General features: G+C 48.0%; 1 protein-coding gene across 1 annotated transcript in view; it reads right to left on the bottom strand.

Moving 5' to 3' along the window:
• The window catches only part of LOC140403908 (E3 ubiquitin-protein ligase DTX1-like), a 368,481-nt gene that overhangs the window by 197,192 nt on the left and 154,710 nt on the right, over positions 1–16,579 (bottom strand). Inside the window, exon 2 of the mRNA XM_072492183.1 lies at positions 9,538–10,216. Within this exon, the coding sequence (XP_072348284.1) occupies positions 9,538–10,216 (679 nt within the window). The remainder of the gene's footprint in view (positions 1–9,537; positions 10,217–16,579) is intronic.

The following is a 16,579-nucleotide window of genomic DNA, read 5'->3' as shown; positions in this document are numbered from 1 at the left end:
TGGAAGGGATAGTCTTCTGGACTGAACGTGGTCTACATGTTTGTGCTGGAGACGACCCTGGGCTTGCAACTGGTAAGATATAGGGCCCGTTTGGCGAAAGATTACGCCTGGGACCCACTGGGCACCACCAGCAAAATTCCGAACGAACACTGGGTCACCGGGTGCAAACTGCCGAATCGGTCGATGCCGAGAAAAACCATGTCCCTGCCGTTCTTGCGTGAGGCGTACTTTTGCGCCAATGTCCGGGAAAATCATGCTAAGGCGGGTGCGAAGTCTACGGCCCATTAGGAGTTCTGCGGGCGCACCGCATGGGGGGTGGTCCTATACGAAAACAAAAAGCGAGCCAGTCTCGTGTCCATTGATCCGGAAGACTGCTTCTTTAGGCCTCGTTTGAATGTCTGCACTGCGCGCTCCGCCAACCCATTAGAAGCCGGGTCGTAAGGTGTAGTGCGGATATGGCGTATGCCGTTCATCTTCATGAACCTCGCAAACACCTCACTTGTGAATGGAGTGCCGTTATCCGTGACCAGCACCTCGGGGTGGCCATGCGTACTAAAAGACAAACGCATCTTCTCAATTGTTGCACAGGACATTGTGCCTAGCATCTTATGCACCTCTAGCCATTTAGACTGGGTGTTGATTAATAAAAGGAACATGTATTCTTGAAAAGGGCCAGCGAAATCCGCATGCAAGCATGCCCAAGGGCACACTGGCCATTCCCAGTGATGTCGGGGCGCGGCCGGCGGAAGCTTCTGATGCTCCTGGCAAAAGGAGCAGTTTTGGGCCACCTTCCCAATGTCGGTGTCGAGGCCTGGCCACCAGACATAACTCCGGGCCAACATTTTCATTTTGGTCACACCTGGATGCCCATTGTGCAAGTCTCTTAGTATCAGCTCCTGTCCTTTTTCCGGGACAATCACACGCATCCCCCACAAGAGGATGCCGTCTTCCATGCTGAATTCTGACAGCTTGGAGGAAAATGCCCGCAACTCGCCTGGGAGCTGTCTATGCTGCCCACCATACAAGACTATGTGCCGAACCTTTGACAGGACTGGCTCCATCTGGGTCCACTCACGGATCTGTGATGCCGTGACAGGCAAGGTGTCCATAAAATTTAGGGTTGCAACCAACTCACCGATCGTGGGGGTTGACATGGGGCCGATCGATAAAGGCAATCGGCTCAGTGCGTTCCTGGTTTGTGCTCCAGAGAATACTCGTATGCAGCAAGCAACAAAGCCCAGCGCTGGATCCATGCGGAAGCAATGGGTGTTATTGGCTTATCCTCTCTGAAATGTCCCAGCAGAGGCTTATGATCAGTCACGATAGTGAAGTGGCGGCCATACACGTACTGGTGGGAATGTTTCACCGCAAAGACCCTCCTTCTCGATCTGCGCGTACTTTTTTTCCGCTGCAGTCAATGTGCGGGAGGCGAAAGCTATCGGCCACTCGGCCCCGTTCTCCATCTTGTGGGACAGGACGTCCCCAATACCATACGGGGATGCATCACATGTGACGAGCAAAGGCTTTCCAGGATCATAGTGGGTTAGTAACCCAGACGACGACAATTGTTGTTTTACCCGCCGGAAAGCAGTTTCTTGCGGCTGACCCCAAACCCAGGTGTGATTTTTCTTTAGCAGAAGGTGCAACGGGGCCAGCGTAGTTGCCAGATTGGGGAGGAACTTCCCGTAATAGTTTACGAGGCCGAGAAAAGAACGAAGATGCGAAGTGTCAGTCGGGGCGGGGGCCTGTTGAATCACGCGCACCTTCTCTGCGATGGGGTGCAAACCTTCGCAGTTCACCCGATAACCCAGGTAGACTACTTCCTTCACCTAAAAGACGCACTTTGTGCGACGTAAACGGACTCCAGCCTCCGAAAAGCGACTAAGGACAGCCTCCAGATTTTCAAAATGTTCCTGCTCCGACGTCCCTGTGATCAAAACGTCATACAAGTAGACAGCGACACGCGGTAAACCTCTCAAAATGCCCTCCATAATGCGGTGAAAAATAGCGCAAGCAGAGGATACTCCAAAGGGCAAACGTGTATATTCATACAGGCCCCGGTGTGTATTAACCGTTACGTATGGTCGGGAGGCAGGGTCCAGCTCCAACTGTAGGTAGGTCTGACTCATATCTAATTTTGTGAACGAGAGTCCGCCTGCAAGCTTCGCGTAGAGATCCTCTATGCGAGGCATTGGATATCGGTTGAGTCGGGAAGCAGTATTCACTGTAAGTTTATAGTCGCGACACAAGCGAACTGTGGCATGTGGCTTCATTACTGGTACAATTGGTACTGCCCAGTCAGCGAAACGGACGGGCCTGATAATACCCAAAGTCTCCAAACGAGTGAGCTCCCCTTCTACCTTCTCGAGCAAGGCGTAAGGCACCGGGCACGCCCGGAAATAGCGTGGCGTGGCTCCTGGTTCGACTTGGATACGGGCTACGGCCCCTTTTATTTTCTCCAAAACGAGCTGGAATACATCTGGGTATCGTCCTAGCACCTCAGTCAACCCTCCAGAAACTGTTTGGAGGATGTGCTGCCATTGCAACCGCAAATGCGCAACCAGTCCCGACCCAACAGGCTGGGCCCATGGCATGGGGCCGGTCGATAAAGGCAATCAGCTCAGTGCGTTCCTGGTTTGTGCTCCAGAGAATACTTGTATGCAGCGAGCAACAAAGCCCAACCCTGGATCCATGTGGCACTTGGGTATTATCCACCACGATAAGTGGGAAACGCCCCTCCTGGTGTCCCTAAACAACAGGGGGCATCGTACATCCTGCGATGTCCAATGGTTCCCCCGTGTAGGTGGCCAACCTGGCCTGTGTGTCGGTTAATGTAAGGATCTGTATTCCCTGCTTGATGCGGTCGAATGTCCTTTGGGCGATTACGGAGACCGCTGCGCCAGTGTCCAACTCCATCTCAAGCAGGTGACCATTGACCCGTACTGTCACCTTAATGGGGGCCACAGGGGGAGCTGCAACACAATGCAGCTGCAGGCAGTTGTCCTCCGTCTCCATGTCCTCAGGAGTAGTCGCCGCAGCTTCATCCACATGGAAAGTACGGTCCCTGGGCTGGTCCCAGTTTCGGTCGGAATGACGGCGACTCTGGCACCCCCAGGACCGGCGTCCGCGACGGGGTCGGCGCCTACAAGTCTGACACGGACATGGCTCCTCATCCATTGGTTCTGGAGAAAGCTCCCTTCGGGGAGGAATGTCCGACGGCCACTGGCGTCGATCCGGACGTTGCCTCGCCCAAGGCACCTCAGGAGTGCGGGGGACGTTTTCGGACGGAAGGGGTTGCGCCCCAAGGCATTCACCTCCATTCGCTGTAGCTCCTGCACTCCTCGTTCTGCGCTCTCTCGGGACAATACTATTTGAATGGCCTGTTGAAAAGTCAATGTTGGCTCAGCTAACAACTTTCTCTGGGTGGCCGCATTGTTAATACCGCAAACCAAACGGTTGCGTAACATTTCTGACAAGGTCTCACCATAGTCACAGTACTCCGCAATCCTGCATAGCCTGAATAGAAAGTTGGTAAGGGATTCTCCTGGGGTCCTCTCAGCGGTATTAAACCGGTAACGTTGGACTATCGTGAACGGGGTTGGATTAAAATGTTGCCCCACTATATTCACAAGTTCATCAAACGTTTTGATGTCCAGCGCAACTGGGTATGTAAGGCTCCTAATCACCCCAAGCGTATGCGGGCCGCAGGCGGTGAGCAATATGACCACCTGGCTCTTGTTTTCGGTGATATTGTTTGCCCGGAAATAGTAACACATCCGTTGTGCGTACTGGTTCCAGCTTTCCAACGCAGCATCAAAAACATCCAAACATCCGTACAGAGGCATGGTGTAATAGAAAACAACTTCCAACCTGTATCCAACAAAAATCCAGGGAGGTGGCTTCAGCAGTGTAGACAGCTATTCACTTTAACCCTCGTCGCCAGTTCTGTGAGGGCCACGAAGAATCCAGCACGAGTTTTGAGGATACAAAGAAATAACATTTATTTACAATAACATATATACACAATAGCAGCTGCAACTTCCCTTGCTGCTCACTCCTTTCTGCTGATTCCAAACTGGCCAGCTTTATTTATACAGGGAGTCTGCTCATGATTTCTCTGCCCCCCTCATTGGGGAAGCTCATACTCCCACAGGATTTTGGGATTGTCATTAGTCCCCAGCCAATGGTAAGCATGCAGGTTATAACACAATGGTTTGCACCTTTTAAGGATATGCCATGACATGGCATAGCACATTGGAATAAAATACTTCAGCACTTCAGAGAACAAACACAAGTAATGACTGACAACCGAGCCATTTTAAAAAAAACTTCTGGCTAATCTCTCAAATCCAGCTGTTCAGCGGTGGGGGGGATGTGCAGCAGAGGAAGCCATACCTGTTCATGTTTTAGGAGTTAGTTGCAGTGTAGAATTGGCAGGGGTATCGGAGTCGATCCTACGACATAGCGGACACCGAGATTTGGGAAGATCGTGAGAACGTTAAAAATATGTTGCGTTCATAAGATGAAGCTTTGCGGCCCGAAAATTGATCTCCAATCAAGAGGGTTCTAACAATCAACTCCATTCTTTCGATGAGCCTCATTCGCAGCAAGACCACTGTCTATAGTGGAGTGCTCCATCTCACAGGGGGTACTGTCAGCACCAGATATAAATTACAGCCTGATTATGGATATTGGCAATTGTTTATTTTTCCCTTGGCAGCAAAATATTGTTGTTCAGTGTGGTTGGACTCCCCCAGCAGATTGATTTAATATTGCAGCGATCAGCTTCCCAACATCGGATGTTGATTTCTGAATTAGTGATAATAATTAAAAACCTGTACTCAGTTTCTTATTACAGAGCTGTGGTGGTAGAGACAACGGTTAAGAAACTATTTCCATGGCCCATTTGTCACCATTGCAGATCAGTGGGATGATGAATGTCCAAGACTGGGTTTTCATTCGGAGCAAAGTACCACAGATGCTGGAAATCTGAAATAAAAACAGCAAACACTGAAAATGCTCAGTAGGTCAGGCAGCATCAATTGGGACAGAAACAGTTAACATTTCAGGTCAGTGATGGGTTTTTTTCTCCACAGAAACCTGATCCACTGTGCATTTCCAGCATTTTCCGTTTTCTATTTTAGGTTTGCGTCAATCCCATTTAAACTGGCATTAAAACCATTTGAAAGAGGCTGCATGAACATGGTTGATTGTCATGTGTGATGCTCCATGCAAGCGTCCATTCTTTTCATAACTACAGACATTTTCGTAAAGGCCTGCAACACCATGCCATTCATCCTCGAGGCGGAATCCTCCAATCTCTCTGCACAGGGTGCACGGTGCAGCTGGAATGCCAGTACAGCGCTCATTTGGTGTTGTTGCTTCAGAGCCATCCTGTTCACCGACAGTCCACTCAGCTTTCTGCCCTGCTTAAGCCATTAAACTACTTTTGAAAAGGCACCCAAAGAGGGTGGCACCACGTTCCTGCTACTGATCTCCAGGCACTCGGAGCCTCTTGGTTTCATTGGCAGGTTTCTTCCTCCCTGTGGGCCTTTACAGCCCCAATATCACATCCAGGGAGGTGTCATTAAAACAGGGCACAGCTTCTGGGTGTGTCAAATCCATTCTGTCACTCGCTTGTTTCTGATCCCAACTGCATGTTCACAAAGAGCCTTTGAATACGGGAGTTGAAAGTAACACGTGTGGATCAGCATCATTGTCACTCAACCTAATTGGTTGGGGACACTCAGAAACAATACGTTGACGTTTATTTAATTCAGCCAAGCCTGCACTTGCTTCTAGGTTTTGCACACTCCTCCCACACTCACCCTGCACACCAGCCCCGCCCCAGCCCCTCTCGCCTGGCTCACAGCTCAGCACAACATTGAAATTCAGCCCAAAGAGCTGTGCATCTTGCCTCTGGTAAAATTAAAGGCAGCACGTGTATTAGCCACTGAGTATTGACTCACTTGAGGTGCGCGTACGAATGACAGAAAGAGGAATTGTAATTTCTTGAGGAAGAAGGGGTGAGAAATTGTGTTGCCCGGAGAGAGGTGAGAACCAAAATTACATTTCTGCCCGTCTGGACATGCAGACACTGCCTAAGCTGCCATTTGAACCTCGATAACGACAGCTTCAAAGTACTGTTGGTTTGTTCTTTCGTAATAAACAGTCAAGGACAGCATGGTGGCACAATGGTTAGCACTGTTGCTTCATAGCGCCCGGGACTCGGGTTCGATTCCGGCCTTGGGTGACTGTCTGTGTGGAATTTGCACATTCTTCCTGTGTCTACGTGGGTTTCCTCCGGGTGCTCCGGTTTCCTCCCACAGTCCAAAGATGTGCAGGTTGGGTGGATTGGCCAGGCTAAATTGTCCCCAGGTGGGATTATGGGGATAGGGTGGGGGTTTGGATTGGGCCTAGGTAGTGTTCTCCTTCAGAGGATCGGTGCAGACACGATGGGCTGAATGGCTCCCTTCTGCACTGTAGTGATTCTAAGATATAATATCCTTTGGAGATCAATAATTTAAAATGACAGATCATCAACAAAGTAATTAGGAATTATAAAGCTGCCTTTGCTAGGATTGCTTCAACCAATAGGCAGTTTACTTCAATGGGATGGTAAGCAAGTCATCACGAATTGCATCTCGCAGCATTCTTACTTTCACTGAGAGTATTGAAAGTCCATACATGCTCCTTAGAAATAGGAGTGCCATTGTTTTAAACTAATTTCCTATCAATTTACATGGGCGGTTAGAAACAATCGACTTTGGAGACACCTGCTTTCAAGGTTTGTGTGAAACCCGAGTTCACTTATATTATCCGTTACAGCCAGTAGGCCTTACCAAGATTGTGCCTTTTCTCTTTTGGGATCTGGTGGGCCTGCTTTACTTCACTGACATCCTCAGTTTACATTTCAAACATTATTGTAAAATCTATTCTTTTTTCCCCTTTTCTCACCTCCAAGTCATTCACCCCGCCCCCCCCCCCCCCCCCCCAAACTGGAAATAGATTGTTGTTCCTTCACTGTTGCTGGGCCAAAATCCTGCAACTCCCTCCCTAACAGCACTGTGCGTACACCTAAACCTCAGAGACTGCAGCGGTTCAAGAAGGCAACTCACCACCATGTTCTCAAGGGTAATTAGGGATGGGCAACGAATGCTGGCCCATCCAGCAATCCTCACATCCTGCAAAATGATTTCTTTTTTTTTTAAAAACTCCTGACGCCCCAAAGCCTGTCCATCATCTACAAGGCACAAGTCAGGAGTGTGATGGAATACTCCCCACTTGCCTGGATAAGTGCAGCTCCAACAGCAGTTAAGAAACTCGACACCATCCAGGATGAAGTAGCCCACTTGGGTGAATCCCATCCACAAACAATCATTCCATCTACCATTGATGCACAGTAGCAGCACTATGAACCATCTACAAGATGCACTGGCGAAACTCACCAATGATCCTTAGATAGAACCTTCCAATCTTCCTAACATCCAGAAGACAAGGGCAGCAGGCATCTCGGAACACCATCATCTGCAAGATCCCCTCCATGCCAATCGCCACCCTGACTTGGAAATACATTGCGTTGCTTCACTATCACTTGGTCAAAATCCTGGAACTCCCTCCCTAACAGCACTCTGGGTGTACCTAAATATATTTTGGCCTAGCGAGCGGTGCTGATATCCCAAGGACAAATAAAACAGGTTTCCCACTTCCAATTACCTAGACATCCTGCGTTCCTTGAACTTATTTAATGCTTCTTTCTATTACTTGGCTAAAATGATCAAGTCATGACATTTTCTCCACTGGTAATATCTCCTCATCTTTCTGTTTTCTGATTTTTCAAATGCAGCACGGAGGCACAGTGGTTAGCACTGCTGTGTCACAGCGCCAGGGACCCGGGTTCAATTCCGGTCTTGAGTGACTGTCTGAGTGGAGATTGCATATTCTCCCCGTGTCTGGGTGCTCCGGTTTACTTCCACAGTGCAAATATGTGCAGGCTAGGTGGGTTGGCCACGCTATATTGCCCTTTAGTGTCCAAAGATGTGGGGTTGTGGGGTTGAGAGTGAGCCTAGGTGGGGTGCGCTTTCAGAGGGCCGGTGCAGAATCGATGTGACCCTTAAAAACCTTGTAACATTGTCCATTCCCAACACCTACCGCCACCCGCATTAGTCCATGGTGTTGAAATCCTCATCCATGCTGACTGAGTGAAGTCTTTATCACACACCTTACATTGAAACATCTTTTCCTCAGTGTGGATGTCTCAGTGTTTCATGCATCCTTCTACACTGTAGGTATTCTTTGATTCCCCAAATATCAGCTGACCATTCCTTGCACAGATGGTAAGTGACCCACTGTGTTAAATGTTCGAGAATCCAAACAGTTCAGTCAGCTGACTGCACTGTTCCCTCTGTTTAAACATGACAATTTGCATTTATATAGCACCTGTAATACACTAAAAGCATCCCCAGGTGGCTTTGTTAGAGAAGGGAAGGAGTAAAGTGCAATTTAAAAAGTTAACCTCCCTCTGCAATGGGTAAAAGCACCCAACCCGAGTTCTATCCTGATGCCCTTAGCGTTACATGGGTAAAGACACTGATCCCCGAGCTGTGCTGGGTCTCCAATGGTTCGGTGCCTAAAAGCTACAGTGCTTACGAGAGAGTCTTTAACCTTCCCTTGGTGCAGCTTCTCCCTTGGTGCAACTTCTATTTGCTTGGGTTCGTAAGATGAAAGACAGCGATTCACTCGCACGATTCCAGGATTAGACTTCCTCAGCTGCCAGTCAATCATACCCCTGTGGCAGCTTCACTTTATCCCGTTTGCAGAGGTACGCAAGTAAACAGAAATCAGTAGGGCAGACCAGCCTTGTTTTAATCTTCCACGGCGCAGCCTTGCCTTACCTTCCCCCCACTCTCGAGGCCACAGGTTCAAAGTGTTATTGACATTGGCCATAAAGCCAGAAGACCTCCTCAGATAAACCTGTCAGACGGCAGCCCACAAAACCCAGGACCCAGATGAAGCATACCAAAGTGCAGTTCATCTGAATCATTCAGCACTCTGAATCAAATGTTTCACAGTCTTTAATATCAAGGTCATTTACTCAAAATATTGGAAGGTGCAACTATGTTCAGGAAAATATGATGTCAGACCTTTTGCAATGTTTTTGAAATCAGCCAGGATGTAGTGAATGAGAGCTGGAGATGCAGAGGTGAAAAACTAGCAATGTAACAGAGCGAAAAGGTTCATTTCTGTACTCTTTCAATCAGGCTACTCTCCATGCACTGTCCTGGACCTACCTGTTAAAATGATAGCAATTCATTGAATGCCACCAAATGTCTCTAATGTGCTGTGAACACATTATATGCACTTTTTAAAGTCACCTGCCATTTATAGAGGTGGAGTCACCTGGCTGTTTCCTTTTTGAACTATACCAATATGTCTCTTCAAAGAAAATTCTGCTTACGGTCATTCATTTCCCTTAGGGGAGCTTGCTTCCAATTGCTTTACGCAAGTATCAGTGATTTGTCTTTTATTTGTACTTACCCAGGAGGAATCGAGGCCCTGGTGCTGACAACCGCTGACCTTTGGGTACCCGGTCTGTTCAGGTTGTTCTGGCCTGGTATTGGGGTTGTCGTGGTGGTGCTCTGGCTTTGGGAGATAGGAGAGAGTTGAGTTGTGGTTGGGGAACGGGCCTGCTCAGACTTTGGAGGGGTAATCCCAGCTGTGCTTGCAGTCGACCATAAGGCCGCACCATTGTAGGAGTTGCTCTGGCGCACAGTAAGAGTCCCGTTGGTGGCAGAATAGATTTTCCGTCGCTGGGACGCCAGGATGGCATTAGAGGCTGCCCGTGTGCTGTTCACCAGGACACATTGCTGGCAGCTACATGGCTGTCCCGACTGTGTGCCGACAGGCCAAGACTGTGATTTAGGGATAGAACCCATAGTCAACGGATAGGCCAGGTCCATACGTCGACGCAATCGCCGTTTCCGTTGAGTCTGTCTGTTCATCTGACACATACTGTTGAAGTCAATAATGTAACAAAATCCTAGGGAAGTCAGGTCCAACCAAGGGTGCTGCTTCTCATATGCATTCTGAATGGTTATACAAATATCCATGTCATACGGAGTCCAGGAGCAACTGTCATTTTCCCATTCCCAAACTATCCCTTTTCCTGGAGCAGAAGAGGGGTCGTAAAAGTTTCTTCTAACTGGACGCATGGTTCCTGGAAAATGAAAAAGAACAGACTTTACTCACTCAGTATTAAAATAACGGAAGCTCAAATCTCTTTGGACATTTATACCCATCGTTGTCAGCAAATAGAAGTAAGCCATGCTGGCCAGCAGATTCAAATCACCTCACACTGCGACAGGCAATCGATTACCTTGCCCTGCAATGCACTATTTTGAATGAGGACAGTTGTCATTAAGGATTGCGGGGGCCAACCTTGGCGAGGAACTTTGAACGTGCTGGGTGGAGTTTTTCAAAAGAGTCTCTGAAGCTTATGTTCTGGAACCAAAACTAATCATTGGGTTTAGCAAAGGAGTTTTAAAAATCTATTTCCAAATCTGCATATTTTTTTTTAAAATCAGAAAATTAAAAAAAAATTTTTAAAAAAATGTCCAGCAAATTTAGCCTCTGCAATGTCTTGAGACAAATATGTTCTCTTTCTGTTTAAAAAATATGATTTTTCAACTTTTAACTGGGAATTTTGCAATGTCAATTGAGCCAGTGCAAGCTGGTTAAAAATGGAAGGCCACATTCCAAGGTGAAGGTGAGAAGCAAATAAAATCACCCTCGGGGCAGTAAGAAGAGAGAGATATTTCTTATAACCCAGCCATCCACTGAAACCCGTAACTGTCTAAGAAAGAAACATTGAAAATGCAAAGTACTAGATACTGAAACAATGGCTGTCACAGGCAGACCCACCCAAAACCTCTTGAAAATACACAATGGGTGAAGGATTTCAATGCAAAGCTATCCAGCCATTAAGAAGAGGTTTCAGGAGACGCAGGCGGTGTCAAAAATACCCTCAGGTGAGGAAACAGGCTGAGGGCTGTTCTCTCACCCTCTCTCTTTTTTGGAATAAGCGTGTCACCCGGTTGAGAATCCAATTCTACCAGAAACCTACCAGCAAACCAAGATCTCGTAATAATGGCAATACCATCCACATCTGACCACATCCAAGAAACCAGCTGTCCTAAATTGGCCACAGTGTTTAAAATCTACGGCTTAAGATCAATCAAAGGATGCTTAATTGTATATTCTTTTGCCTTTCTTTATTGGACTCTAACTCTCCTTATTTCTCATATATATACATAAGAACATAAGAACTAGGAACAGGGGTAGACCATCTGGCCCCGCGAGCCTGCTCCGCCATTCAATGAAATCATGGCTGATCTTTGTGGACTCAGCTCAGCTTTATTCTTTAGAAAGGTATCTATCTTTCTCTTAAAATCGTTTAAAGAAGGAGCCTCAACTGCTTCACTGGGCAAGGAATTCCGGAGATTCACAACCCTTTGGGTGAAGAAGTTCCTCCTAAACTCGGTCCTAAATCTACCTCCCCTTATTTTGAGGCTATGCCCCCTAGTTCTGCTTTCCCCAACCAGTGGAAACAACCTGCCCGCATCTATCCTATCTATTCCCTTCATAATTTTATATGTTTCAATAAGATCCCCCCGCATCCTTCTAAACTCCAATGAGTATACGCGTGTGTGAACGTCAAATGCTTAACGTTGCATTTTTACTATTTTTCTCAGGTTTAATGGTGAATATACTTACACATTCTTTGACTTAAGAAAACATTGTTTGATTGGCTCCTTATTGCTCACAGATTAAACAGTTAAATACATTCTGATTTGGAAAAGGCAATGCTCGCGAAAAAGAAACGAGGGGGCTGAATGGAGGGAAGCCAGTTCACCCCTCCTCACCTGGTCGAAACACGAGACATTGTTTAAATTGAAGCATTAAAATAAAACGTAGATCTGTAAAGCTCTTTCGCTTGTGCAGTGATAGATTTATTTGGATCTCATTTGACATTTGGAGGAAAATTCATCACATGAAACCTTTGAACATAACAAAGGTCCTTTGTTCAAATATTCTCTGTGACAGCTGCCACCACAGGGCCAACAGCAGTGATGAAAACAAATCTTGTGCAAAAATGCAAGTGAGCCAGCTACAGAATCCTGAGAATAAACCATGCCGGTCTGCAGACATTGAGATAAAAGAACCTGGGCAGGATCCTCCTGCAATTGGCCAGGTGGCCCGACGCCGGCGCCAAGAGTGGCGCGAACTACTCCAGCGTCGGGCCAACCGGAAGGTGCGGAATCCTCCGCACTTCCGGGGGCTAGGCCGGTGCCAATGGGGTTGGACCTGCGCCAACCCTGCGCCGATGGGCCGGCGTGAGTTGGTGCATGCGCAGAACCGCCAGTATGGTTCCACGCATGTGCAGACCGGCCGGCGTGTTCCTGCGCAGGGGGGTTCTTCTCTGCGCCGGCCATGGCAGAGCCCTACAGAGGCCGGCACGGAAGGAAAGAGTGCCCCAACGGCACAGGCTCGCCCGCAGGTCGGTGGGCCCCAATCGCGGGCCACGACACCATGGGGCTCCCCCGGGGCCGGATCCCCCCCGTGCCCCCCCCTCCCCCCGAGGCTCACCTAGCCGGCCTACAAGCCAGGTCCCGCCGTGATGGACCATGTCCATTTCACACCGGCGGGACTGGCTGAAAACGGGCGGCCCATCGGGGCCTGCAGAATTGCCAGGGGGGCCGCTGGCAACGGCCCCCGACTGGCGCGCTGTGATCCCTGCCCCCGCCCGAAAACCGGCGCCGGAGAATTCAGTAGCCGGTGTCGGAGCGGGATTCGAGCCGCCCCCCGGGGATTCTCCGACCCGGCGGGGGATCGGAGAATCCTGTCCCTTGTTTTAAACTTTTTCCGATGAGAATCGTGGAGGCTCCAGTTTTCTTTTTGAACTGCAGCTTTTTTCACAGTACGAGTTCAATGTTAAAATGTGATATTCACTTTGAAAAGTGTTACCGTTGGTCTTTAGGTGCATGGGCAGATCGACAACAGTGCAAATACTGACAATTTTACTTCAAACACATCAAACCCATTCACAACCTTAGTCTACTAGCTGATGGTCCAGAGTCTAGGAGATGCAGATTTACGGTTTGGAGCACGAGATGCAGGCGGGGGAATGGAAGGAAGAACATTTTTCACACAGCGAGCGGTAGTGACCTGGAACTCGCTGCCTATGAGGCTGCCGATCGATGATTTCTAAAGGAAACTGGAGGAACACTTGAGGGAAACAAAAGTTGATGGTTATGGGGACAGAGCGGGGGAATGTGAGTCATACCATAACCCTGCAGTGAACCACATGGACTCGATGGGCTGAATGGCTTCCTTTTGTGCCGTAATAATTTAAAAACATTTTGTTTAAAATTTAGAGTACCCAAATATATTTTTCCAATTAAGGGGCAATTTAGCGTGGCCAATTCACCTACCCTGCACATCTTTTCGGTTGTGGGGGTGAAACCCACAAAGACACGGGGAGAATGTGCAAACTCCACACGGACAGTGACCCAGAGCCGGGATTCGAACACAGGTCCTCAGCACCGTAGGCAGCAATGCTAACCACTGCGCCAATGTGCTGCCCATTTTGTGCCGTAATAATAATAATCTTTATTGTCACAAGTTGGCTTACATTAACACTGCAATGAAGTTACTGTGAAAAGCCCCTAGTTGCCAAATGCCGCCCCGCCGCCTGTTCGGGTACACAGAGGGAGAATTCAGAATATCCAATTCAGGGCCAAGTGCGGGCAACTGGGACTAGCTTAATGGTAAAAACTGGGCGGCATGGACTGGTTGGGCCGAAGGGCCTGTTTCCATGCTGTAAACTTCTATGATTCTATGATTCTATGAAAGCTCACATCACAGCACATCTTTCGGGACTTGTGGGAGAAAACCAGAGCACCCGGAGGAAACCCATTCAGACACAGGGAGAACCTGCAGACTCCACACAGACAGTGACCCAAGCCAGGAATCGAACCTGGGACCCTGGCGCTGTGAAGCAACAGTGTTAACTACTTTGCTATCTATGACATAACGAGCAGCCAACCCTTGCTCCAGAGTGTTTTTTGGAAAGTGCTACATAGATAATCTCCTGAATGGGTCACACAAACTACAAACCAACCACCTAACCAATAAATCACTCCTCGCTTCCCAGATGTGTGCTCTGAAAACGTTTCTGCAATTTCAACAGGAACTCAAAAGAAAAAAAGAATTCAGCTGGAACATTTCCTCATCACTTTGAATGTGGGTGGGGGTTCACCAATCATCTTTCCAAAAGTTACTTTCTCAGTCAGAACAAGCTGCTTAGCAAAACAACTGATTTCCCATCTTACTTGTCATGTAAATGAAACTTCCGGAAAACTGCAGGCAAAGAGTATAATTGTTCCACATTATTTCAGAACAACTTCCTCAGAACAGAAATGTGATAAGGATGTTCCTCGCAGCAACATCAGCAAAACAACATTTAACACATTTACCAGAGATCAACTGAACAATTCAATCTGTGTATCGCCTGGTTGTCACTGAGTATATAATGTGTTCCAGAAACACAATTTGGTGCAGTATAGAAGGCAGCCATACAGCCCATCATGACCACACCAGTGTTCTCCTCCAAATAATTTACTTGGTCTCATCCCATATTCATGCCCTTTAATATTCCTCTTTTTGAAGCATGAATCTAACTCCCTTTTCGGAGAATTTCAGGGCTCTGTTTGAAGGACGATTTGTGACAGAGAATTTTATGTTCTAAGCACATTATTTTATTATGATCCCGGACCAGGCCCCAACAGTTGCTAGGATACTGGACAGAAACCCCAATATTTTATTTAATTTGTAATACTGAGGAAAGGATACTTTGCTCCAGGAGTGATTTCAAGAAAAATTAGGGTTATGGTTCATAGATTTCATAGAATTTACAGTGCAGAAGGAGGCCATTCGGCCCATCAAGTCTGCACCGGCTCCTGGAAAGAGCACCCTACCCAAGGTCAACACCGCCACCCTATCCCCATAACTCAGTAACCCCACCCAACACTAAGGGCAATTTTGGACACTAAGGGCAATTTATCATGGCCAATCCACCTAACCTGCACATCTTTGGACTGTGGGAGGAAACCGGAGCACCCGGAGGAAACCCACGCACACACGGGGAGGATGTGCAGACTCCGCACAGACAGTGATCCAAGCCGGAATCGAACCTGGGACCCTGGAGCTGTGAAGCAATTGTGCTATCCACAAGGCTACCGTGCTGCCCCCAAATGGTGTATTAAAACAAACTTTATTACCATCACAGTATTACTAACTATAGCTTTCAATACCAGTTAATAGACTTCCGGTCATGGCTATGTGGTAAGCAGTCGCACACCGGTGACTCCTGCCAGGATACTTTGCTTTTGGCCCTTTGCGCCCAGTTTATGGGTGATATTTGGGGAGAAAATGGAGTAGTACGATAGGATAAGGTCTCCACATAAAGATAATGCCCAACAAGTATAATACAAGGCAGCAGACAGGCAAAGAATTGTTGTCGGACTCAAAAGCCCCTCGAGTATCGTTGATGGAGAAAATGGTGGCGGCCCCTGCTGTGACTTTGGCCTCTCAATGGATGGCCAAGATGCTGGCAAGCTTCTTCGGGGAGGAAGTCAAAAAGCAGCGGCAGGCGGTCTCCAAGGACTTTTAGAAGGCGATGGGAGGGGCTTTAGCCCCCTTCTGTGCGACCTTGAAGAAGACGGATTGGAAGATAAAGGAGCAAGGTGTGGTGATACAAAGGGTGGAGGTGGCACTCTTGAACCAAAGTGACCAGATTGTTACCTGGAGGCGGAAATGCTGTTTCTGGCTGAAGGGCATAAAGCTTTGAAGGCCAAGGTGGATGATCTGAAAAACCATTCCGGACAGCAAAACCTAAGAATCGTTGGGCTGCCGGAGGGTCTGGAGGACCCAGATCCTCCAGACTATATCCAAGATGTCTGGGAAGATGGTGGGAGATTGCCATACCCTCCTGAATTGGACCGGGCTGATCGGTCACTAAGGCAGAAACCCCGATCTGGGAAACCACCACAGGCGATCATTGTCAAGTTTCACAGGTGCCACGACAAGGAACGGGTCTTGAGGTGGCCGAAGGACCATCGAGACTCTAGATGGGAGGGCCATGCCATCAGGATATATCAGGACATGGGCATGAGCTGGCTAGAAGGCGTGTGGGATTTAACAAGGCCAAGGACGTGTTGTACAACGGTAATGTGTGATTTGGTGTAGTGTACCCGGCTCTTCTTCGAGTGACATTTAAAGAGAGAGACTAATACTCTGATGGGCCGGAGGAAGCGGATGAGTTTGTAATGAAACAAGGACTGGGGTGAACTCATTTGTGAATTGTTAGTTGCATTTGCATTGTATTTATTATGGGATTTTTGTACTGTGGGTGAGGAGATGTGGTTATGAAGATTTGTTGGGGGATTTTTCTGACAGGTTTGGAGTTTGAATTTTTGGGGCTGTTTGTGGGATGGGTGTTGGTTCTTTTCTACCCTCTATC

The sequence above is a fragment of the Scyliorhinus torazame genome, chromosome 1, assembly GCF_047496885.1.
Source record: "Scyliorhinus torazame isolate Kashiwa2021f chromosome 1, sScyTor2.1, whole genome shotgun sequence".
Lineage (NCBI taxonomy): Eukaryota > Metazoa > Chordata > Chondrichthyes > Carcharhiniformes > Scyliorhinidae > Scyliorhinus > Scyliorhinus torazame.
The sequence above is the reverse complement of the archived record's forward strand: the minus strand, read 5'-3'. Positions and strand labels throughout refer to the sequence as shown.